Genomic DNA, 27,753 nt, shown 5'->3' with positions numbered 1-27,753 from the left:
CAGAATCATTGCCAATGGATCTCCCTGTCGTACTGATCTTTCAATTCTAATCGTTTCAGACATATTACCGTTAATAAGAATCCTTGAATACGTGTTATTCTGGCATAACCTCATAAAATCAACAAATCTGTTATTATCTGTTATGTTCCCATTTTTGATAAAGTCGCTAAAAGATACTCGTGATTTACCCTATCAAACGCCTTTTCAAGATCGGAAGAAATGAGCAACCCCTTTTTTCTTTTCAAATTTATCTCCACAATTTTATTTCTTATGCCACAAGTGGCTTCAAAGATAGTTCTGGAACCATTGGAACACTTCTGTGTATTTGATAGTAAAGCTTCATTCAGTTTAACTAATCTGTTATTGAGGATTCTTGAAACTAACTTGTAGTCAAAGTTCAACAATGTTATTGGTCTAAATCCGCTAATGTCATTGTTTGTTTTTTTTTTCTTTCTGATCAATACTATTACTCCTTCTAAAAATTTGGTTGATGTTTTTCCGTTAATCACTTCATTTACCACTAACAGAAGCTCTGTCTTGATGATTTCCCAACATTTAATATAAAAGTTTTTTGTTAATCCATCTTTTCCAGGACATTTTCTTGATTGGCTCGTTTTAATAGCTTGAAACAACTCTTCTTCTGAAATGGTATCCATTAACCTACTATTTGCTGGAAAATTATCTTGTATAGTCTTTTGCGGCTCGAACGAATTTTCGATAACTACATTACTTTTAGTATACAAATTTTTGAAAAATGTGGTGATTTCTTCAGTGACAATCTCAATATCCGCTTCATCTTGACCATTGATACGAAGAGTTTTAATATGAGTTTTTTCTCTACGTTGTTTTTGTTCTCCTAACTGAAAAATCGAAGAATTTTCCCACTGATGAAGGTTTCAGAACGACCGTAAAAGTTATTTGACATTTCTTTTCGCAGCGCCAGCATCTTCGCTTTAACTTTGTTGATTTCACTCAAAACATCTGGATTAGTCAAATAATCGTTGTATAAAATGTTCAACGCCGAATAAAAAAACTCCATGGTATCGCTATAACGTCGTTTCAATATACTATATTTCCATTTGAAAAATGACACTGTTTTAATTTTCGCATACTCATTCCACCAGGAAAACCATGAATCGTAATATCGCTTCTGCCTTACCCAATATATCCACTTTTCTCTAAACTCAGCTAAATTTTCATCCGTCAAAGCCAAATCGTTCAAACGCCACAACCCTCGGCCAAATGGTCTACCCCAATTTGGCAACTTAAGCTTCAAAATTACAATTTTATGATCGGAGAATGCACAAACATTTATCCGCACGGTGCTCACGTACCCTTTCAAATCATCGCTTACATAAATCCTATCAAGCCTCGCTCCTGACCCGCTTCTGATAAAAGTGAAATCAACTGCATTTTTGTGTACTATTTGCCAAACATCATTTAATTTTAATGATTGCACAACAAACTTCAACGACTGACTAAAATTCGAACCGTGGTTAGCATCTTTTTTATCTATTACCGAATTGAAATCACCTCCAACAATTAATCTTCCGTCTCCACTATTAACGTAGTAGTGAATAGTGTCTGCAAAAAACCGCTCTCTGAGAGATTTTTGAGCCGTTCCGGAAGGTGCATAAATATTACATATGATTGTGTGATTCTCGATCTTTAAGCTTATTACTCTGGAGTCAATACTTTTCTGTACATGTGAGGTGTTGATATGAGATTTAACTAGTATTGCTGTGCCGCGTTTATTTAAATCAATATTCGAAAAAGTGTCAAAACCGCTGATCGTAATGTGCTCGTGTACTTCCTGCAACATCAAAATATCCAAATCCATCAAATAGATAAACGATCTCAGAGCATTTATTTTGTTTTCATTTGCAATTCCGTTGATGTTTAGAGTACCAATATTATACGAGAGCATATCCATTTTATGATTATTTAGAAGAATCCACCGATAGACCAATCTTCTTTCTAGAAGGTGACTTGCAACCACTTGCATGAGTACCATCCATATCATCATCCGAGATATCGAGACCATCAAAATTGTTCGAAACCTCAATACCAGAGGCGATTGGGTTCACAGCCATTGAACCACGTGCTAGTTTCGATGTGGCAGTTTTGGCAGCCGAGCTTTCTGTGTTTTCGCGGGGCGCTTGAAACTTTGAGTTAGTGTTAGTGTTAGTAGACTTGATCGCTAGTTTTTCGTTTGATTCTACGGTGTTAGTAATTATTTTCTTTCTATCTCGACCTTGACTTGAACTCTTGTTGAATAATTGTGTTAGGTTGGTGTAGTTCGGGTCTACCCGATTCTTCTCTGCTTCACTGCTAACAGAATTACGAATTTCCTGACTAGTCCCTGTCTGATTAGAAGTTTTCAATACTCCTGCATAATCGACACCTGATGCTTAATTAAGTTTTGAACAACCAAACAGCTACAATACCAACACTACAATTATTAGAAGGAGAAAACTTTGATATATATATATAAGCAACCATAATTCCAATTGATAATTTTGCAACATAAGGAGAAAGAATAGCCAATGTTAAAATATATGTAATATTAAAAAAAATATGACAACGGAAAGGAAATATTCATGCTATCCAAATATCCCTTTCGGCTCAACAGTATCAACGTCAAGTCTTTTTTGAGCGTTACTTAAAGACTGAGAAGGTTAATAGACACTGTCAACCCAACATGAGTAAGTCCCGTGAGTTCAAATCAGCGTACATCACGTACAGACAAACCAACCGCAGGTTGCCACCGCAGTCCGCCCCATCAACTCCAACGAAATGTCACAAAGTACCAAGGCTGACAGTAAAACTGACAACACTCAAACCGAACCCGTGTGTATAGTCAATCAGCTGAGGTCATGAATCGTTCGTGCGCTCGTCTCTTGGAAATCCCCCGCCATTCACAGACAGCATAGCAGCAAAGCAACAAAACGAGTGCGCAAAAGTAAAGTGCACATTACGAAAAAATAAAAACAAATGCCAAGGTGCAATAAAAATCAGACGATCATTTAGAAGTTGCGAGAAGAGAGAGAAGACAAGACAGGCGACCGAAGCGAGCGGGTAAACCAAGCTAAACCAAGTAAAGAAGCAATCGGCACGTGAAATGAACTGAGTAAAACGATCAAAGCACTATGGTCTGAATCGACAATTTAGCAGGTGAAGGTGTTTTCTCTGCTCTTGTTAATTTGGAAACTGTAAACTTTTGAACGGCAAATATTGAAACATTTTGTGAGAAATGTTTCCCGTACAAAGTAGAGTATCCGGCGGAATTTGAAGCTGTCTAGAATTTTGATCAGAACGGTATATTGCTTGAAAGTAGCACAAACAGGATTTTTTTTATTTCCGTACGGGTTTGGGCTAAAAGGTCTCAGATTTTCATGAAACTTTTTTCACAGGCAGGGCTCATCAATATATGAATAAAAAAAATTGAGAAAAATTCAGGGTCGCCTATTTTCCCGGAAAACTCAGTTGGAAATTTTTCGTTTTCCCCTGACACTACTTACTTTGAAAAATCATAACTCAAGAACGAAGCATCATAGAAACAAAGTTTTTTTTTTATGAAAACGAAAGCAAATTTTCTCAGGAATAAAAAAAAACTGGAAAAAGTTTTCTACAAAAATTTTCACCGTTGAGAAAATTCGTAAAGAAAAGCCGGAAAAACTATCCTAACTCGTGGAAAATTTTCAAAAAAATATGTTTGAGAAGGTAATTTTATAAGCTTTAATCACTGAAATTTTTGAAATGTTATTTTTTTTCGTTTTTGAGTTATGGCCAATTTTGTAAAAAATGTGCAAATGTGCCATTTTGAGCCTTTTCTTTGAACAATCATAACTCAAGAAAGAAGCAACGTAGAAACATCATCAAAAGTGTTCATAATAATATTTCCAAAAAGCTTGCTGACCTACAACAAACAAATAAAAAACCTTAACAAAACCTATATAAGAACCACTCTATTCCATTTTTTTCTGAGAAGCTTTATAAAGTTTATTTACGACCATCTTCTATGAAGACATTATACATCTTAAATCTATGGGAAAAGAGAACTCAATTTTTTCCCGCTAAATTGTCGATTCAAACCATTGTGCACATGTTTGAGCGCCTCGGTTTCGGCTGAGCCAAGCCAAGTACCCCACCCTCGTTGTCGGCAGGCAGCACACCGGGTAGACCCAGACACAAAACCGATCACACCCTATAGCCTAGTCTCCGGCTTCAAGCCATCCAAAGTATACACGTCGTTGTCCGCGTTGATGTCATAGTCCTCGTATTTGTCATCCGTCTACGTCTACCTGACTTCACCTGCTTGCGGCCTTAACGCTTCGGAGTCCGTTGATTGCAGCAGGTACTGCAAAGTGGGGTAGCAAGTGCAGAATTTGTCCCACCACTGCCATCGCCTTCAGCAGTGACACATAGCGCCATTTGCTTGATTTTTTTTTTCGGAGCTCTTGCCGTGTCGTGATTTACAAAGTTTCGTCGAGCTCCCAGTTTGAAGTTCGGGCGTCGTTCTGCTGGATGTCAGTTTCCAATCTGTGCCCAAAGAATACGGGAAAACTTTCCGTCCAAGTGGAAATTTCATTACCACGCTTTTGGCGCGTTATCGGTCTGAGTGAGTGGAGGCTGCAAAGTGCATCTCGTCGTCTTTAGTTTTTTTTTCGTTTCTTCGTCAGTGCAGTGAAGACGTTGAAGACGACCGACGGAATCGGTTAAATTGAGTGCACAACACGGGTTGAAGAGTGGAGGAATTTCTCAAGAGGGTGTTCTGCAACGCTTCGCGTTCGTTGTCCGTCCATTATTAGATAATACCGGGGGAACAAATCTCGTTTCTTCGCCGGGCTGGATCTGGGCTGAAAGAAGAAAAGCTCCACGTTCTTCATAGATCTTACGACAGTCAGTGGAAAAGAGAAAAGGCTGTGTGCTCTTTTTTCTTCTTATCGTGAAGGCCGCCATCGTCACGTGCGTCGTTATTGTTGGAGCTGCATTTGAGGGAGGCGAAGGCTGAATTTCGACGAGAAGAACACCAGCAGCCAGAAAATGTTTTCAAAAGTAAGTAATAACCGTTACACAATGTGAAGTGACGCGTGAGTCGTAAGATTTAATGGATTTCCCCACAGCTGCGGTAATCTGGGAACGTTGATGCGATTTTCGTTTTGGATGGGTTTATGGCTTAATATTCGAAGAATGGATTTGTCGTACATTGCGCAGATGAACGGAAATTGAACGTATTAAACTGTGTTAATAATATTGAAATATTTATTCAACTGCAATAGTTATTGACATTCTTTAGCCGATCGGTTAGAGTCCGCGGCTGCAAAGCAAAGCCATGCTGAAGATGTCTGGGTTCGATTCCCGGTCGGTCCAGGATATTTTCGAGATGGAAATTTCTTTAACTTTCCTGAGCATAGAGTATCAACGTACCTGCCACACGAAATACGAATGCGGAAATAGCAATTTGGTAAGGAAAGCTCTCAGTCAATAACTGTGGAAGTGCTCATTGAATTCAACGCAGAGAAGCAGGCTCTGTTCCAGTGAGTACGTAATAAGAAGTTATTGACATGCGCAAATTATGTGATTTCCTTCGAAAATTGTATTCATAACGACCCATGCAGGAATAGTTTCCTAAAATTGGCATTTGCGATACAACTTATACGAGAAGCAAACTATCGTTACTGGTTTTGAGTGATGATAAAATACAGTTTTGCCAAACGACACCGTTGAATCAAACTCCTAATGAATTCATGCTGTCTCTACATTTGTGGGCTTCGTCCATGTCATAAGTCTCTTCCCATTTCAATGATGATTATTACTAGGGACAATAGAAATTCGCGGAAGCCGCAAAATCCGCGAAATTTGGTTTCTGACGCGAAATTCACAAAACCCCGCGAAACGCCGCGAATTTGGCTGAATTTGGAGAATTATATGGCAATTGTAGCAGAGACGCATTTTGAACGCTCATGTTATGTGAGCGTTCTCAAATGATCCTTTGATTGCTCTCGTGTTCATGTTCAGCTTTTTGAACACACACATGAAGACTAGATTGATCATGGAGTTGTAATCTCCAAAATTTTCGATGAGCGCGCAATTACGTCTACCAAGATCAAAATACGGCATGGATTTGATGTTTGAGTTACGACCAGTGAATGGTTTTGGCCACGGTACAAAGAAGCAAGGTATTATATTCCGAAAAATGACATTTGGCAGTGACGTCATTCCTATCGCAAACTCGAACGAGTGCAAAAGAAAGCAAGGCTTGCTTTCTTTTACTATCCTGTAAGCCTCATGCTTGACGATAAGAATGACGACACATGTTTTGATTGAAATCCGTTGTTTACACGTGGGAATAGCCTACCTTGTTGTGTCTACCGTGGGTTTTGGCTAGAATGATCAGGGGAAACTTCCAACTGGGATAAATGATCCGGAATCTCACATATAAAGCAACGACATTTTTAGAACACTCAAGTACCTATTTGCACTTACACTGAGCTTGCGCCATTCCACGAAACGATGTTAAAACTCGGATGGCAGCCATAGGGTCAGCACTGATGTGGACGATTCATAGTTTAATTCAATAGTGAGATCATCAATTTCTATCACAAGACAAAACAACATTAGGATAGCGTTCATTATTTGTATTAGAATAAAGGAAACTCGTAATTTCTTAACGGACAATAAAAAAAAACGCGTCTCAGCATAAGTTTTATTCATAAAACCATTCAAATTTTTCCGGATGAGTTTATAAAACGATATTGATTTTGGTTTACGCCTAGACACAATGCGGTGTCCCTCAACCAAATTCATCGAGCCAAAGGAAGCTGCGCAAGACATCCCGAAACTTTCTGGCTTAGAAATGTGTCTCAAACATCGCTACCGTTTTACCAGTAATTTTGTTGTTGTAATACGATCAATCAGGTTATCAATTTTAAAATCGTTTAATGCTAAAACATAAATTATAGTCTAAAATATTCTTTTTAATTGATTACAAACAATGAACTCCTACTTGCTAGGAATCCAACAATCACATGGGGCTCTGCACAAAAATACACCTCTCTCTTTCACTCGCCAAAATCCTATACAAAATCAAAACAGTGCAGAGGCATATAATAGGCAAACAAATAATGACGGCAACGGTTGTCACCAGTGGCGCGGGAAGTGGGTAGGACAGGTAGGACATGTACTACGCACAAAAACAGCTGGGTAGGACAGTCGAAGGATTGTCCTACCCATGATTCAACAAAAAAATAATGTTCAGAAGAAACTATTTAGCACCTTTTCAATATACATACAAACTCTATACTTGTTCTTATGGAGTATGGATGACACAATCAAGTTTTTCATTGTATTCTAATGGCTTGTGACATAATTTGTGCATGACCCCAAAAGTTCTGGATCTTTTCAAGATCGATTGAGAATATCAATAGTCAAAATCCTGGTAAGCTAACTGTAAGAAATGTTTACAAGGAACTTCTTTAACGGTTATAAAAACAAATGGAATAATCCTCTAGGGCATTTCTGAATGAATCAATGTATGGTTTATGAAAAAAATCTACGACTAACCCTTTATATGTTCTGGGACAGATTGCCGTGAAAATTCCTGGAAGTAATTCTTGAGAAGCTTCTGGAACATCCATAGAGAACTATCACTATTTTAACCTAACGTTTCGACACGGGGATTGTGCCTTCTTCAGGGGAAATTAATTTATCGTTTTTGTCTAGTGTTTTTTTCTAAATTTAACTGCCATATATTTGAAATTTCGTTGGTTAATGACTGTTCGGAACCAATTTCTCTTAACGTATTTATAGGCAAACCAGAGCACTCCAGCGCTATTACTTTCAGTAATTTTCTCATAAAACACATATGTTTTCACTAATTCTTTCACCGTTTTCTCCGGTTGAAACATTTTTTATGTTTCGACTATTTTTAAAGAAACGATTCTTGCACCGATGTTATCATTTATTCTAAGCATTTTCATAAGGATTATTTCAGATATTCATCCACGATTACTCTTAGAAATTGCTCAAAAATTCGCCACATTATTCGATAAAATTTTACAATAATTTCTCTGGGATTCGATATTAAGTTCCTTCAGAAATTTCTCTCGGCTTTTCTCCAGCATTTTATTTAAAATGTTATTACACAGCAATATTTCTTTAGAAAATGAAAATAAATAAAATTTCCAATCCCATTGGATTTTTAAAATTTTCATTAGATAAATTTTAAAAAAATCTGTCCGATTTTCTTTAAGAAGTTTCTCCAATATCGAAATTTGAATGTAGTTTTTTCAGTAAGGCCAACACACATATTTCATTGGCTTTTGGACCCATCGACATTCGGACGGTTGAGAGGGAGGGATAATGAAAAAATAACAGTGAAATTTATAAAATATCAAAACTTATTGGATTTGTTAAGAAATTTTGTGGAAACCTACAGATTTTGAAAAATATGTTATCAACTGCCCCCTCAAAATACCAAATTGGGCCCGAAAATTTTGAAGGGGGGAGACAAAAATTCAAAGTCAAATTTATATCGGCCTAATTTTAGAGAATCCTAGGAAGAATTACAACTATAATCCAGGAGTAAATCTCTTAAAATTTTATCAAAGGATGTCAGGATTTTTTTCAAAATTCAAAAAACTCTGAAAAGTTTCCCTGGATGAATTACTATAACAGTTTTTTGAAGACACCTTGAGAAATGTATCAAAAAATTTGGAAGAATTATTGAAGGATTTTTTTATTCTTGAAGTACGGAAATGTTGGAGGAAAACATAGTAAAATCAATGGACAAATATCTGGAGAACTTGGGAATTCCTTCAAAAATTTTGTGAAACGATCTTTGGGTGGATTCTGTAGTAATTTATGTGACTAGTTATGGAAAAATTCCAAGTTTAATTCTCAAAGGTATATAAAACAAAATTCTAGAAAGAATTACTTAGAAAGTTCGTGAAAAATCACTATCAAACCCCTAAAGACATATTCGGTGTAATATGTGAAAGGAAACTACAGTAAAACGAGTAATAATACTTGTAATGTCACACAGAATTTTAAAAAATGTCGTAATGTCACAAGGAACTCAAAAACCTGTTAGGTTTATATTGTCAAAAACCAGTTGGTTCCTGTTAGGTTTATATTATATTCAAGCTGGGAGAACCTGAAAATATCGGGGAATTTCAATTCTGTTAATGAGAAGACACTCTGAAAAAGCTTTCTTTATCTTGTGATAATCACTGGCATGATAATGAGGGGGTTAGAAGCAAAAGGGCGTTAGGAATAAAAACCTAATTTCGAGAAAATCTACTTTCAGCGTTTTTAGCAATTTTCTTATTCTAACAATTATGTTTTTTCCTGTTGCTCGGAAAATCACCTGAAGATATTGTTGAAAAGCTAAGAAACAGTAGATTTTTGTTAGTATTCTCAAATAAAAACCAACCAAAATGTCACTAACACTTCTTTGCGTTTGGGCCCCTGAAATATAGTGACTTTCTATTTCCAACCAAAGATTTTAAAGGGTTAAAACTTTTTTTAGCTTCATCGTGCACAAAATATATGACAATGTTTGTCCTACCCATGGTTCCGAACGTGGACGCGCCTCTGGTTGCCACGATATGAACAGCGCACTGTGATCAAGCATCGCAAATTGTTTGAACATGAACACGGCGTTCGTGAGCAATAGCTTTAAACAGAACGTGTTAAAATTTATCTCTGAATTGTAGTAAATTTAAAATGTTTGCTTATAAAAACGGTTCGATTCACTTTTGAGTCATGGTTCAATGAGCAATATTCAAATAGTCTAGCTCCAAGTTGGGCGTCCTTATAGCTTTCTTGTTATGTTTTAAATTTTGCATTCACAATCAGAGCCGTAGCGTAGTCTCATGGCGCCCTTGGCGATGCACGATTTGAGCGCCCCTTGTTTAATACTTTATAATTGCAGGTTTATGTAAAATTTAGGAAAATTTTCAAATTTTGTTTTTTTTTAATTCTAGAACAATTTCTGTAAATATTGTTCATCGAGATTCTTAAAAAAGTACATGAATACAAGAAGCATACTCAATCTCACGTATCTGTTTCAAAGGTATTATGTCTAAATCCTCCCTTATTCTATATCTATATTCAGCTATATTTACAGAATAATTCAAAGAATTTTTTAGGAATTTTAAATAAAATTGTTTATTATATGACCAGATACAAATTTAAAGAAACTACAGAATTCACTACCCAGAACATTGCATCGAGTCTTGTTTGTGCCATTTTATTTATTTATTTATTTATTTGTAATAATTATTGCGACGTAAGACATTGTCTTTTAAATTGCCACAAACTGACTTCAAATTGGAGTTCATGATTTAATTCACTTATCTTATACAACTCTATTTTCCTAGTTCCTGAAGGTTCCGTACTACCTAATTCATGTTGCTGAATCTGATAAGATCCCGCCTAAAACCAATAACAGAAGAACATAATTTAATACTGATGGGTAACGCATTCCAGTGTACGATGCTTCGCACAAAGAAAGATTGGCCGTAATAAACAGAATAATGTTGAGGGATGCTAAAATTCATTGTACGAGGCTGTCGCATACGAGTTATTTTTGAAAATAGATAATTCGGGGTTCTAGATTTAATTATTTTATGAAAATTTAAACATAATCTGTATTCATAGAAACGTAGGAAAGAGCATCCAAGTAATGATTCGTGCAAATGTGAAACTCTGGAATATCTGGGAAGGCAATGGACATATCGCACACAAGCATTAAGGGCAAGACGCATTTTGTTCATGGCAGCCATGGACGCATTACTGTATATAAAATCACAGTAGATAAAATGCGGTAGTAAGAGTGCTTTGAAAAGTTTGGTTTTTATTTGAGCGTCCAAATGAATCGTAACTAAGTTAAGTTGCTTCAAAACATAATATATTTTTCTACATTGCTGGTTTATCTGAGCATCCCAACACAGATTAGATGTGAAAATCATACCAAGATTAGAAGCTTGATCAACAAACTCTATATTTTCGCCACCCAAATATAAATCTGGTGTTCTCAGTGCATCTCTAGATTTATTGATTAAAAGAGCTTTGGTTTTGGTCGAATTAATTGGTAAGAGATTTCTGTTTGACCATTCAAAAAGTTTTTGAAGATCAGAATTTATTCTTCTTGCTACCTCGTCTAGACTCATATTTTTATGACAGCAGAGATAAATTTGCACATCATCTGCGAACAGGTGCACAGCGCAATATTCTAAAACAGACGGTAAATCATTAATAAATAATGAAAATAATAATGGTCCAAGAATTGACCCTTGTGGTACGCCAGATTTAATATCTACGAAAGATGAATATATCATGTTGTGAAAGACAGCTTGATTACGATCACAAAGATATGATTTAATGAGAGAGACAGCAGTGTTCGAGAAAAGAAACTTTGACGATAATTTGTTGAGCAGTTTATGATGGGATACACGGTCAAAGGCCTTAGCAAAATCTATTAGTAGAAGTATAGCGATTCCTTTTTTGTCAATAGCTTGGGCGATGTCATCGTGTACTTTCAAAAGTGCAGTAGTGGTACTGTGTTTTTTACGAAAACCAGACTGATGTGGATCGAGGAAGTTCATATGATCTATGTATTCACTGATCTGAATCTTCAAGATTTTTTCGAAGACTTTCGAAAGTGAACACAGTAAACTAATTGGCCTAAGATTCGTAATATCAGTACTTTTGGATTTCTTCTTAATCGGAATAACCTTGACTTGCTTCCATACAGTGGGATATTTGCCGGTCAATATAATCCTGTTGAAAAGGTGTTTAAAATGAATAATTGCTAATGGTAAAACTATTTTAATAAACTGAATGGGGATGTTATCTAGTCCTATAGCATTAGACTTGATATCGAATATAGCATTCACGATTTCAAAATCGTTAACTTCACGGAAAACGAAACCATTTGAATTAGCTGGAAATGAATGATTAGGATAACTATCAGAAGAGAAATTTGAAGAGAAGTAACGGTTAATGTCGTCTGGAGAAGCATTACAGTCAATACCGGAACTATTATCTTTGGAAACACCAAGCCTTTTAATGTTACTCCACAATTGTTTGCTTGGCATATTAATATTCAATACACGTTTCTCATAGTTTGACTTGGCATTTCTAATCATGTTGGTAACTCTATTACGAATCTGCTTATATTGTAAACTATTGACACTTGTTTTATTCCTAAGCCAATTTTTATAAGCAATATTTCTTGAAATAATCGCTCGCTCTATGTCAGATGTGAACCACTGATTTTTTTTGGGTCTGATCATTCTGAGAGGTATGTAAGAATCATGCATCATGAGTAATTTTTCATTCAGAAATTGCAGAAGAAGATCGGGATCGTCTTGTGAAAAGTATTCGTTCCAGTTTATTGCATTGAATGCATTTTGTAAAGCATTAGCATCGAAATGAGCGTAATCTCGGTAGGAAGCATTGATATTTACATTAGGTGCTTCTATTTTTAACGATACAAATATCATGTCATGATGGGAAACTCCAGGCAACGAAATCTGGTCATGCTTACATACTTTATCCAGTGAATCAGTTAAAAAGAGGTCTAGCATCGAGCATCCTGTGTTATGAAAGTATGTTGGTTCATTATTGACGCATACATAAGACATGCCTGAAATAGCATCTCTGAATCGTCTTTGTCTGCTATTATTTTTGAGAAGATCTGTATTAAAATCACCTATGAAAAAGGTTGATTTATATTTCACAGTGAACTGATCAAAGTGTTGCATTAAAGTATTTGAGCAATCTACATCTGGGGGATTATAATATACTGCTAACATAATCCGATCTTTGCCACTCATGACTTCAAAACACATAAACTCCGTAATTCGTGCATCATTACCTACTATGGAAGATGTTTCTAATACACGGCATACTAAGTTTTTACGAACATACACACAGATTCCCCCACCGTGTCGGGTACGGTCGTTCATTTAAATTTTGTAACCATCTACAGCTATCATTCTATTTTCAATGGAATCATCCAACCATGTTTCTGTCATACAGATCATATCCAAATTACAATCAAACAAATTCATTTTTAGTTCATTGAACTTTGAAAATCTACGGGCTGTTAAACTCTGAACATTGATATGACAAATGTTGAACAAATCTGAATCAAAAGCCGACTTCAAAACCGCCCTGGGTATCAAATTACTTGTGGAAGCATCATCACTGTTAACGTTATTCAGCATTTATAGGAACAAGAAGTTGGATTAAGCTAAGATCATTATCGAGACCCACACAACATGAACAGATACTAACTACCAGGAACCATAAACTAAAATTTCTAACTAACATAATTTTCACAGACTCTGTGGTGCAGTCAAGTGGCTCTAAGCAACTGAAGAAAAACAAAACGTGGCACTCAATAATCCATTAGCAGCATCGAGCATATTAATGTGGTAATCAACCGCAAATTTATAGCAGCAACAGCAACAGCGTCCAACAGCGTCAGCAACAGCAACAACGCGTGGAAACATATCCACATCCCCAACCCTCAATACTTTCAGGAAGGAAACAACAAGGATTTTGAAGGATTGGATACATGGACAAAAGTGAGATAAGCTGGGAAAGGTGATAATGTTTTGACTTTTAGGAGCGGATGGAAGCAATGGAAAAAATAATGGATGTGAAACATAGAATAAAATAGGCAGGAAAGAGAAATCGGTTAGGATAAGGTTGATTCTAGAAGCAGCCATCGATCGAAAGTATCCACTACAATGACGTCACACTCTTTGTGGGTGATAACAGCGACCAGCCCATTCTTCGTAGACACTTTATGTAAACGCCCTTCATTACGGTGTCGGATTGCAGCATTCAATATTCGCCTGGAGAGTGGTGTCAAGTTCTCATTCACGTAGATACGACCTTTTCCTTCGAAGCCTATGTGATGTAGCGCCAGCGATCTGCCATGAAGATACTTGTTGAAGAAGACGTCTCTTATTCCTCGGAAGGCAAATCTGCAGAGAATTGGTGGTGATGATCCAGATTGTACAGGGTGCTTGTATAGTCGTTTTAGATGTACTATCGAATGCTCGTCGGGGGCACCAATAACGCAGGCAATACGACGATATATTTGATTTAGATCTTCATCAGGATGATATGGGACACCCGTGAAAACTAAATCCAACGCTCTCTCCATTCGACTAAGGTGTTGAAGTTTGAGCTGATGATCAGTACGAATGGAATTGATTTCTTTCGTAAGGTTGTTCAAATTATTGTTGTATTCATCCTTGATGGACTCGATGCGACGTTCGACACAAACAATACAAGCTTCGAGATTGGACACATATGACTCGATCATTGCTTCCAGTTTCGCAGTGGCAGAAGAAATCATCCGATGGATGCCTTTCCACAAAACATCTGCATTCATTGTTTTGCTACCACCGTCGTTGTTTTGTTGATGTTTATTTACGCTCATTGTGGTAATGATGTATTATAGCAAGGTTGGGTATAATGAAACTTCTGAAGGGATGTGATTTTGGCGAGCAATCCGATAGAATTAAATATTGACGAATAACCGAAGCATTTGGTTTCAAAACAGTTATTTTTCACTATACCACAACGTAAACTGCTATTAGCGATTTAAATAGCTAATTTGATACAATTATCTGGCACACGGCAATGGGGAATAACCACTTGAAAACTGCACCAACTCAATCTATCACTCGATTGCCAACATCCCTTCAGGAACTGCCATTGTTCATTCATTTCTATATTTCAAAAGAAACATTCAAGAAAATTCGATAATGATATTTAATAGCCATATTTTGTTGATCTTAAAAACTAAGAACGATTGCTGAAATTATTCGAAAAAAATCTTGATCAATTCGTTTAACAATCAAGAATTTGTCAAACTTTTTGGTCTTGAATCATTCAAGAACCATTTTTAAGAATTTTTGTCAAAGTAGCGCAATGAATTAGTATGAAAAGTGAGTTGAGAATCCTTTCATCCATTCTGTGGAATTCTACTATTCTTACTATCAGTTTATAATGTCTGAATATTCGTTTTGTAGATGGTTTTATAGACATTTTTAAAGTAGGCACTGTACATAACTTGATTTATTATTGTGATGGAGAACTTTTTCTCGAATGATTTTTAAGTCCGCATTTCAGGATTTTTCTATTGACGCATCATTCAATAACGTCTGAGATGCTTTCAAAATATTTTTTTAAATCGTTCCATAAATAGCAATCTACTTTGTTTACGGATAGATCTAATAAATTATATAGGAAGAATGACACAATTTTGTATGTGACGACACATTTAGTCGCTATTTGTTTATGTCTACGATTGTTTTTCTGGATTCTGACTTCAGAAACGCCCTTGCTAAATATGTATCTCCAAAAAAATTCTCAGGCGCGTCACGCATTTTGGCGCCCCTTGAAGTCTGGCGCCCTTGGCAAGTGCCAACCTGGCCAACCGCACGCTACGGCACTGTTCACAATCGGATATAAAACTTCAAATCTTAATTTGCAAAATAAACGAAAATATTCAATGAAATTACGTGAAATTTAAACAAATAAAGCATAGTTTCTCTGTAAATATGCAGTTTTTTTAAAAAGACACAACACGTTAATGCTTCCAGTGGGCTATTTGCCTTTTGAAGGAAGCACCACACTAGACAACGGACTAGCATGCAACGCCCAGTGGCACAGTTGGAAAACATTCCTCACGAAAAGTTTTTCAGCCTGAGGCGGGAATCGAACCCACACTCCTTGGCACGATGTGGCTAAATGCCTCGGTGACACTAACCACACGGCTACGAAGCTTTTTTTGTTGAATTTGGTCAAAACTATGGCACCGCGACAAAGCCGTGAAATTTTGATTTTATCGCCTAGGTCACCCGCGAAATTTCAATAATTTTGCCGCGAATTTCCATTGTCCCTAATTGATTACATAACGTGTTGATCTTCAAACGTCATGAGGCCCAGAGACACTATTTTTTGTAATTGGTGCTTATTTGCTCATTCTTGGTCCCAGCTAGGAGATTAACCAGCCTACGGCTTAAAATCTCGATAATAAAGGTAATAATAATCATCATAATTCTTGTTCTCTGTATTTTCTTCGTCTTCTTGTACTATTCTTCATCTTGTTAATAATTTTCCTTCTTCTTCCTCCTTTTATTCTTGTTCTATGTTTACCGTGCTAACCCCGCTCTACTGAAACTTGATTACCCAGAAACTTGTATGCAAGCCATTTTTATGCTAGCATTACAGATAGTGGAATATGTAAAGGGACCAGTGTTGTAAGCAATCGCGGTAGTCGACACGCTTTTATTGATATTCGACAGCGCTCCCACTTATATTCACAACACAAGTAATCAAACGAACCTACGGAAGAAAAATTTCAATTGAATGCCTCTGACTATGAAAGCTTCGCTAGGAAACTGTACCGTTTTGTTAATTTCTTTTTTAGTTTTTGTTAAAAGAGCTGCAACAAACGGTGAAATTGTATGTCACATTCGACAAAAATAGCAACATTAATCTTTACTTGTTATTTTTTTATGATCGGATATATTACATATTGTATTCTATGCAAAACATATTACAGTCAAGTCTCCTATTAGACACATGGTTGGGGGCGTAATAGGAATTTGCGTTATAGGAGACCCAGGGCTTATGGGATTTCATCACTTTGGGGGTGTCGATGAATATCTCGTATGCCAAAAGAGATAGCACAGTACTGTCTTCGGCGAAGTTTCAGTGCTAAGTACGATCTACCTTTAGGAGTTGAGGATCATCCTTGTAGTTGAGAACTTGGCCGGTAGGGGCGCTTTTTCTGATTTGCACTATATGAACCATGAGGGATAAGAATGCAAAATTTTGTAACATAAAATATCTCTGAATCCTGATGTTTTGGAAGGTTGGTGTCTTCGGAAGAGTTGTTCAGTGGCTCAAGGGCTGACATGTGGTGGTCATTCTGATACGGAATTACGCCACCAGGCGGCGCTAGTGGGCATGGAATTTTTGTTTTGCGCATAGCTCAGTTGCCTGACCACTTAGAAAGATGGCGTCTTCAGCAAAGTTGCTCTGTATCACAAGGGCTAACATTATTTGAGCCGTAGAAATCGGGAGAAAAAGGTTTTTATAGGATTGAATTATCGTTATGAAAAAGAAGGTTTATATGTTAAAAATATTCAAACAAGAGTGTCGTGTAACTAAAGAGATAAGGTCAGTCGTAGTTATCTCATTAAGATTGTTAGCAAATGGATTTCCCAATTTATTAGTAATGACTGACATTCCAACCTAACTTCATTTCTATCCAAGCGAAACGAATGTACATATTATTATTGTAACGGGAAGTAACGACCATACACTTAATGAAAAAAATGATTTCATCACAGTAGCCATCAGCATGTCAGTGAACAATAATACCACCACTTTTGGTACACTGTTCCTTTAGTTGAGGTAAATTTTTAATTTGTGTTCCTGTAGTTGCGGTATCCGTTGTTTTCTTATGGGATCCTCCATTATAGGAACACTTTACCGCAACTATTGGTACAGGTGAGAAAAGTTCAAGCAGTTTTGGTGCTATATAATCGATTTTGAAGTAATTTGAAATATGTTTTCAGCTATTTCGTGTGTCAATAAGCCAATACGTTGATTGGCGGTGTCAGATCTGCAGCTAATTTGATTAAAACAGTGTAAATGGCACTATCACAACTATAGAAACACCCACAACTAATGAATCTCTCATCATAGCTGATTCAAATTCTGGACACTCTTATTTATCTAAAAACTTGAGATTTTGTAAGTATTTCGTTCGAATAGATTTTTTCACACTTTATTTGAGGTAGTTCCAGTTAAATTAAATAATGAACAGTTAAAAATGATGTGAAAAAAAATGACAAATTACAAAACTCTGTTCTACCGCCGCATGTGACTCTATGACAAACGATATCTAGAATTTAACGGGTCACATTCTTTTAAAATTATTTTACCATACGGAAGGCAACGCTTTAGTTTTTTGAACGAAAGTTTTCGAAAACACTTTCAAAACCAATAAATTGTCGATTTTGAATCATATCAAGGCACATTTTAATTTCCATTCACGAGTGTCCAACTTTTGAAGCAGCTGGAAACCTTGTTTCGCAATCCGGACACTTGAATTTAACAATTAATAACAAAACTTTAATATAAATGCCGGTAAATTTACTAATTGACAACAACAACACACTTTTCTCGTTCTGTTCATCACGTTTAATAAAACAGAAACGTATGTTCACTATGAATACTCCGGGCACATATCCGAGCACCAACCCTAAGAAATTGTTTACCAGGCAAAAAATTAACAGCCGATTTCACACGCAGTTTATTTTAATTTTTACAATTTCAAAGCCTACTGCGATGCGTTGACGTTCACAATTAACATATAATATATAATATATAATCAAAGAATTGATCTGAGTATTAACATTCCATTAACAAAAAAAGAAAATATTCTGTGGCAAAGAAAGGGTTAACATGATTTAAAGTTGCAGACTTAGTTTTGAGTAATTAAATAAATTTTTTGTTTTGCACTTTTTTTACTTTTTAATTAAGGAATGTTAAGGCAAACTCAGACGAGAAGATTGTAATATAACCGATTTCCTAATCTTAAAACAGTATTGGAGCCAGATTTCACTTCGAGGAGAAACGGGAGCGGTTTGTACGATATAAAGTAGCAGATCTTCTATTAGTTGGCTTACATAGAATGATACAGTCGACTCTCCACTATATAACATGATTGAAGTGTACCGAAAAATTGAAAAATTTGAAAGAGCGAAAAACCCCTTTCTACAGAAATCTCTTTCAAAGAGGCACAAAACCTCTTCATCTTTTCCAAAACGTTATAACGTGAATACCGTGCACCCCCGCTAATTTGAACGGTACCTCATACAAACCATCGGAGTTCATTTTTTATTTTAAAATATAGTTACCCTAGAAACGTGTTTCTGGTTACCTCTTTCACTGTTTGTTTTGGTTCTGCGTTCCGTTCCACAGCGTTCAATTTCATTTTACTCCGTTCCATGAGCGAAATAACGTTTGCACAAATTTTAATCTGAACGACGTGCAAATCAGCAAGGTACAAATTAAAAAGTGTTCAGATTAGATGTGGTCAAACCAACGGGGGTACCCGGTATATAATATAAAGGCTCCAACGGACATAAACCATCAGTAGTTACCATTTGTATGGTAACAACATCATAAGGATAAAGGAGGGTCACAGAAAAACCACACGAGAATCGAAAAATTCAAATAATAATTTCAAAAATAGAAGGACATTTTGGATGCAAATTGATCAGTCCTCGGAATATGTTAACACATTTGGAGAAGAAAACTCATAATTCCTTGAATTTCTAGCTACGGGCCATAATTTTGCTAATGAAGTATATCTATTGAGACTTTCTACTAATGTTTTCCTTAAGTTTAGTTATTCAAGTGAATAATGCTTCAGCTTTCCGATATGAAAATTAATGTTACCTAAAACTAAATTTACGAAATAGTTTAAATCAGCCCTGTCGTCGTAAAATTTGAGCTTCTTCGTCGTTCATTCTTGAGGGGGGCGTTGCTATTGCTCAGAGGGCGCTTCTACTCCCAGGCGCTAATGATGTCGTCTCATAAGAAATTCACAAACACTTATATATACATTCCAAACAAACAGAAGAGAATAACTTTAATTGAGACCTCTATAAATCATATGCATTTAGTTTGCGCTCCATTTCAAATGAAATATGAAACAATACATAGGGTCAAACCTCATTCAGTTGGAAAATTTGGTCTATAAAATTCCCACTACTTGTACTAATAGATGTACGACTTTTTACAAATGTAAATGTTGTATAAAAGGTGCTCAAATTCAGAAAAAAATAGAATTTATTATAAATTATCGAATTATTTTCCAGGTAAGAGGTTCAATAAATAACATGGAGCTGCAACGTTTTGTTACTGAACTGAGGGCAGGACAAACAGCGTCTTGGGAGCTCACTGTCTACAGTGTTAACCTGCTTCATTAGAACATTATTCGTACAAAAAATATATTTTATAAAATATAAAACTGTTAAGACTCATCCCACAGACAAAAAAACCTGCCCCATCTTTTTTTCTTTTGGCGTAACGTTTCTTCAAAGCCACAACCGTGTTTTTATCTTATAATTCCATAGGAACAATTATGCGTCATAACTTTTTAAATTTTCAAAAGGCTGATACGTGACCGGTGTTATCTGATATAACTGTGGCTGCTTTAATTTGTTGAACATAATTTGAACTGATTAGAACATCATTCTGTACTTTTAAACTTTCTCTGATATTCAGGAATCTATTTGTATGAAAAATTCTCCCAATAGGGGGAGATCCCCCAGTACCGGACAGCACCCAATACCGGACAAAGTCGAAAAATTGAGAAATCATGGTCTAATCCAGATAGTGTATAAGAAGAAAAGAAAGCTATTATGAAGAATAATGTTTGCGTAGAATAACATATCCTTGAAATTTGCATGCCTTTTTAAAAAATGTAGAGATGTTTGAAAATTGTTGAAAAGTTGACGTATCGCCTTAAATTTGAGCCTAACGACAAACGACAATTTTGGTCATGCACCTTCAGTCCCCCAGTATCGGACAGCTTGATTTGTTATAAGATATCTTTGAAATGTTTGCACCAGTGTCTCAAAATACATTCATTTTTCATGGACTCCGCCGATCATGGTATCAAACATGCAATAAAAATAAGAAAAATGAACTTTCAGAACAACATCGTTATATGTGTTATTTTTTGAAATATATGAACTAGGTTTTTGATGAACATCTTGCAAACTAAGAAAAACTCAAATTGTTCTTTTAAATGTTGTAAATGCATTAAACTGGCTATGAAATACTATTCCTGATATTTAACACTGGTTTGCATTCGTTTGCAAGTTTGGGCAATTATGTTTTAAAATTCACTGGATTTGTCTTGAATACTTCCAAATAATTCTTCAACAATGGCCCTAAGATTGACAATTTTGCAAGAATTTCTTCTGAAAATTTTCTTTTAACAATTCGTTTATTGACTTTCAAGTGCATCATGAAGGATGCCTGATTTTCAACAAAACAATTAGGGGCTATGCATATACCATGTTATTAAATTATTGAGTTTTACGAACTCTTTCCCATTCCCATAGTCGTGGATTTTTATCCATATATTTATGTGAACTGTGATCCTGTGCCTCTTAATGATCACGTGATTTTATCAAGGGATCTCTCGCGCAGAACTTTCTTCAATAATACCGAATATTAAGTGATCAGGTGCATACTGTTAACGTCCTATAGACAAATTCTTTTATATCGTAATATCAATTTACTTAAGGGATTGTGCTACTCTTCCCCAAATGTCGGTTCTTCAAATGTTTCCTCGAACGCCAGCCCCAAGTCCCAAGTCCGTTTCCCCGACAACTTCATACAAATCAGAGTATGAAGTGTAATGAACGAGTTTTCTGATATGCACTTTGATTTATTTGATTGGCAATTCTTGCGAGTTTCGCCATCCTAAGCACATTTGGCAAACGTTATTTTGATTGCTAATCGTTCCTTCTAGTTCAATACCCTATCACTGAGAAGTATTATTAGTATGACATTCACCGAAAAGTACCACAATTATTTGGTATGTAATATGGTAAATTAATATAAAACAAAATGTAGATATAATAAAACAATATTTGAAACACACTTCAACCGGAACAAACTCATCATTATAATAAATAAATAAATCGGCATACCAAACACTACTCTTCCCTTAATTTACATTTGTTAATAAAGAAAAATAAATGTTTTCTATAGGGCGTGAAGATGCACCTGATCTACGGGAAACAAGGGTAAATTACTCCAGGCGTTGATACAGATTGAAAATTTTGATTGATTTACGTTAAAATCCACTTCATCTTTTTTGACGAGGTTTTAATTACTGCAGGGTGTTGATAAAGCTTGGAATTTTCGATTAATATTCTACAGGGCGTTGATATGTACCTGATTAACATAGGATAAAGTCAATATACTTCAGGGCGTTGATGTTGCTCAGCATGAGCAATTAAAGTCCTATGAGGCTTTTAGATGATCTACATGAGATACGGACAATTACTTCAGGGCGTTGATGCATCTTGACAATTTTAATAGATGTCACACAGGGCGTGAATATGCAGCTGATCTACATAGAATACCCAAGTAACCAGATATTTAGCACTTTAATTCGCCTTGCGTACCAATACAGTGCTATAATGCAGCTGACATGCCCTGAATCTATGACAAAAGGTCGAAAGACAAAAGGTCGAAAAGACATAAGGTCGAAAGACAAAAGGTCGAAGAACAAAAACGAAGGGACAAAAGGTCGAATGTCTTTTTTCAAAGAAGGAAAAATTTCCCACCAAGCAAATCACTTTCGACCTTTTGTCCATAAACCGGTTAAATTACTCCACTGCGTAGATACAGCTTGGAATATTTCATTGATGTCCAATAGGACTTTAAGATGTAGCTGATCGAGGTTTGACGATCTCCAATTACTCCAGGAAATTCATACATCAGGACAATTTCTTATGTTGTCATACGGGGCGTTAAGATGCACCTGATCTAGGATGAAGTCAAATTACTCCAGGGCGTCAATACTGCTTGAAAATTTCAATTGATTTTCAACAGGGCGTTAATATGCTTCAGATCTCAAAATGATCAATGTGGAAAAAAATCAAATAACTCCAGGGCGTGGATAAAGCTTGTTCGATTGATGTAAAAAAAAGCATTAAGATGTTTCTGAACTACGTTAAATAAGGCCAAGTTACTCATGGAAGTTGCTAAAGCTTGTAATTTTTAATTGATGTCCTACAGTTCGTTGATATGTACCTGAACTACATAGAAGAAGGTTAACTTCAGGGTGTTGATACAGTAATATTCAGTATTAAATTGATGTCATACAGGGCGCTAAGATGCACCTGATGTTCTAAGGATAAAGTCAAATTAACCCAGGGCGTTTATACTGCTTTAATTTTTTAAATTATTTTAAATATGGCGTTAAGATGCAGCTGATCTATATGAGACAAACTTAAAAAACTCCGTGGCGTTGATACAGTTTGAAATTTTTAAACTAGGTCCTATAGGGTGTAAAGATGCACTTGGTCACCATATGATGAGGTCAAATTACTCCGGGCGATACTAATGCTAGAATTAATTTTCAATTAGAGTACTACAGGACGTTTAGATGCAATGGATCTATATGGGAAAAGGTAAAATTACTCCATGGTATTGATACAGCTTGAAATTTACAATTGATGTCCTACAGGACGTTAAGATGCACCTGATCGACATAAGACTATGTCAAAAATCTCCATTGCGTTGATAGAGCTTGTAACTTCTATTGATATGATAGCAGGCGCTAGATGCACCTCATTTACATGGAATATGGTGAAATCACTCCAGGGCGTTGATTAGGTTTGGAATTTTCAACGATGTCCTACATGGCATTAATTTGGAGCTGATCTACATGAAACAATGTCAACTTACTCCAAGGCGTTGATAAAGCTCAACAATTCCGATTTATATCATACAGGGCGTTGATATGCACTGATCTACGTGGTATAAGGTCAAATTACTCCTGGGCGTGTACTCCTGGAATTTTCAATTGATGTTCTAGAGGGCGTCAAGATACACCTGAATTAGATAAAGTCAAATTACTCTTGGGTGTTGATACGTAAATTTTGATTAATGTATTACAAGCAGCCCAGTCGTCGTAAAATTTGAGCTTCTTAGTCATCCCCTTTTGAGGAGGGCGTTGCTATAGCTCAGAAGGTGGTTGTACTCCCAGGCATTAATGATGGAGTCTCACAAGAAAATTGAATCAAATTAATATATATTCCAAACTCATGAGAACTAATATGCATTTGTACGTGTTAAGTTTGTGTTCAATGCTCATTCAAATTTAAATGTGAAACGGAGAAACACCTATATATTTAAAAAAAATGGATAATGTCGAGCCCTCTATATACAACGGAATATCTTCAAAACCAGAGACAAACGATCAAAATTCACACAGATTCTCAAAATGGAAAGTATTTGCTTAAACTCAATGTTTATGTTATTTATTTCAACATGATAAGTATCATTTTACTAAATAACTCATACTTTTGCTTAAAATCAAGATGGCGTCATAATACAATATGGCCACCAGATTTTTTACCCAAAATTTAATCCCATTGTACAGTTTAATCGAGCAAAGAACCTGCCATTGAATACTTATTACTTTGTTGTACGAAATATGCTGTTTTCATAAATTTAGAAAATCGTTCATTTCAAACGGCTAATACCATTGCTCACCTAGTTTTTGCAGCTGTTCTAACTCAGTTTTTTCTTAGGGAAGTTTCAAATATGACGTCCATCATATTTGGGGACTTCTAGACCTCCCACCCCCCTCTGTCATGCTTTTTCCAATACCTAATACATGCACTGTACACTTTCGTAGACCACTCCCCTCCCTAAAATGATGGGTGTCATTTTTGGGTGACCCCTTAGTTAGCTTTTTGAAGGTGACCACAAAATTAAAATCGAATGGTACACTAATGGTGAAATTCAAGGTTTTTCTGATAAAATTCAAGATGACCAAATTTCGAATAACCAAATTTATTGCATATAAATGCTGCATACTTTCTCAGTTTGATTTGTGTTTTAGGATATATAAAAACGAAGATACGTGAAGAAATACCTGAAATGTATCAAAAAATGAGTTTCTCTTCAAACTGCTAGTTAGCGTAAGAGGGATCATCTAATATGCCTGCTTCCCCCTGACGAGATTTCTGAACAAACAGTTTCGCCAGAGATGTAATTGATTGAAATAAATATGCCTTAAAATGCGGCTTATGTGGAATTGTCGAACAGATTCACGAACAAATGCTCAAGGTTTCTTAAAGCAGAACATCTAGAAAGTTTGAACCTTATTTTTGGATTAAACAAGAGGTTTGAACTTCAGCCAAATATATCTCTTAATTTTAAAATAAAATATCGCTTTCAAGTGATATCAAAGTGCAAAAATAATGACAATTGCCCTGGATTTCAAAATATTACGCTATTGTTTATTATAATAGTTTGGCGTTGAATCTATAAGTGGGTTTTAGAATTCTTGATTATTCATTACAGCAAGTTTTCCAAATCATTTCAGCAAATACCGTTTTTGATGCGTACTTGATAATGAATTTTCGTCACTATCACATGAAAACTATTGGCCCAAAATGAACAAGAATACGAATTGATTGTCTTTAGAACATATGAAATGATTTTTTCTGCTTCAAAATTTCATGTATCTCATCAAACTTCAAGAGTAACTTGAGATGATTCGATCGATATTGTTTCATGCTGAGGTTATGTCGAAATTTCAACATATTTTTTCTTTTTACATGAATAAGTGATTTATATACCACAGGAATACCAGAATTTCAGAATTCAGTGGTGTCAAAGGGTTGCACAGCTCGGAAATTTCAATTGATTTTCTACAGGACGTTAATTTGCTCCTGATTACTCCAGGGTGTTTTAACAGCTTGACAATTTCAATCGGTGTCCTACAGAGCGTAGAGATGTAACTGATTTATGTGGATTAAGGTTAAATTTCTGCAGGGCGTTGATAAAGCTTTGAATTTTAAATTATTTTTCTACAGAGAATTAAGATGAACTATCTGAGACAATAACAAATTAATCAAATTACAGCTTAACAATTTTCATTAATACTATACAGGGCGTTGAAATGCATATGATCTACGTGGAGTTAGGTCAATATACTTCAGAGCGTTGATAAAGTTTGAAATTTTTAATTGATGCCCTACAGGACGATGAGATGCAGCCGATCTACATATAATAAAGTCAAAATAATCCAGAATGTTGGTATTGCTTGGAATTTTCAGCTTATGTCCTACATGTCTGACCTAAATGAGACATGGTCAAACTCCATGACGTTAATTAAGCTTAACCATTTTGATTGATGCCATAAAGGGCGTTAATATACAGCTGATCTATGTACGATAAGGTCACATTACTCCAAGGCCTTGATACAGCTTGAAATTTGCAAATGATACAGAGTGTTAAGGTGCAAATGATCTACATAAGACAATGTCAGATCACTCAAAAATGCATGAGCGTTTTAGAAGCTTGTATTTTACAATTAATATGCTTCAGGGCGTTAAGATGCACCTTATCTTCTTGAAATAAGGTCAAATTACTCTAGGGCATACATACAGCTTGGAATTTTTTATTCATTTAGGATGTTAAGGTGCACATTATCTACATAGGATAAGCTCAATTTTTTCGTAGGTACCGCTTAGAATTTACAATTTATCTTAATCAAGGCATTAAGATGTAGCTGATCCACATAACACAAGGTCAAATAATTTCAGTGTGTTGAAGCAGCATGGAAACTTCGATTGATTTCCCAAAGGGGTTTTAAGATCCTCCAGATCTTGCAAATATATAGGTGAAATATAGTCAAATTACTCCAGGGCGTTGATATAGCTTACCAATTTTAATTGATGTAGGACCAATTTTAATTTGACACAGGACGTTCAAATACACCTGATCTATTTGGAATACTGTCAAATTTCTCCTGGGTGTTGATACATCCTGTAATTTACAATTGACGTTCTACAGGTCGTTAAGATACACTTAATCGACAAAGGATAAGAACAAATTACTCCAGGGCGTTGATACAGATTGACAATCTAGATTGATGTTGTACAGGGCTATGAGGTGCGCATGATTTACATAAGATAAATTCAAATGACCGTAGGGGTTTGATACAGCAAAAAAAAAAATTGATTTGCTATAGGGCGTAAAGATACTTCAGATCTCGCCAAGATCTTTGTAGAATTTTACTCCAGGGCGTTGATACAGCTTGGAATTATCAAATTAATGGCGGTCGCATGCACCTGAAAAATCTACATGGAAAAAGGTCAAATTATTCCAGGGCGTTGATCCAGCTTAGAGTTTACAATAAATGTCCTACAGAGCGTTAAGTTGTGTCTGATATACATGGAATAAGCTCAAATTACTTCTAGGTGTATCAACGCCCTGGAACACGTAGGTTTCGATTGATTTTCTACAAAGCGTTCAGATGCTCTAGATCTCGTAAAGATCTGTGTGGAATAAAGCCAAATTTTTCTAGGGCGTTGATAAAGCTAGGAATTTTTAATTGATGTCCTACAGAGCGTCAAGATGCACCTGATCTACATGGAATAAGTACGTCCTGAAGTAAACGTTAATACAGCATGAAAATTTCGATTGATTTTCTTCGGGGCGTTGGGATGTTCCAGATCTCGCAAAGATCTATGTGGAATAAAGTCAAGCTACTCCAGGACGTGGACACAGATGGATCGATTTATGTCATACAAGCAGTATAGATGCATCTGATCTACGTGAAGCAATATTAAATTACTGCACAGCGTTGATATAACTTGGAATTTTCAATTGATGTCCTACAGAGCGTTGAGATGGACCTGATCTACATTGGGCAAAGTCTAAGCACTCCAGGGCGTTTATAAAGCTAGGAAATTTTGATGTGTTTTCTACAAGGCGTAAAGATGCTCCAGATCTCGCAAAGATATGTGTGGAATGTAGTCAAATTTGTCAAGGGCGTTGAAACAATTTGAAAATTTCAATTGATGTCCTACAGAGCGTCAAGATGCGCCTGATACGCATAAAAAGGTCTAATAACTACAGGGCGTTGATACA

The 27,753-nt window shown here is 35.9% G+C and overlaps 1 protein-coding gene across 1 annotated transcript in view; it reads left to right on the top strand.

Annotated features, from left to right (window-relative positions):
* Positions 1-4,181: 4,181 nt before the first annotated feature.
* LOC5576188 (putative odorant-binding protein A10) overlaps positions 4,182-27,753 on the top strand; it is a 43,993-nt gene continuing 20,421 nt past the window's right edge. Inside the window, exon 1 of the mRNA XM_001662474.2 lies at positions 4,182-5,058. Coding sequence (XP_001662524.1) covers positions 5,047-5,058 — 12 coding nt within the window. The 5' untranslated portion in view covers positions 4,182-5,046. The remainder of the gene's footprint in view (positions 5,059-27,753) is intronic.

The sequence above is a fragment of the Aedes aegypti genome, chromosome 3 (genome assembly GCF_002204515.2).
Source record: "Aedes aegypti strain LVP_AGWG chromosome 3, AaegL5.0 Primary Assembly, whole genome shotgun sequence".
Lineage (NCBI taxonomy): Eukaryota > Metazoa > Arthropoda > Insecta > Diptera > Culicidae > Aedes > Aedes aegypti.
This window is presented reverse-complemented; position numbering and strand designations above follow the sequence as displayed.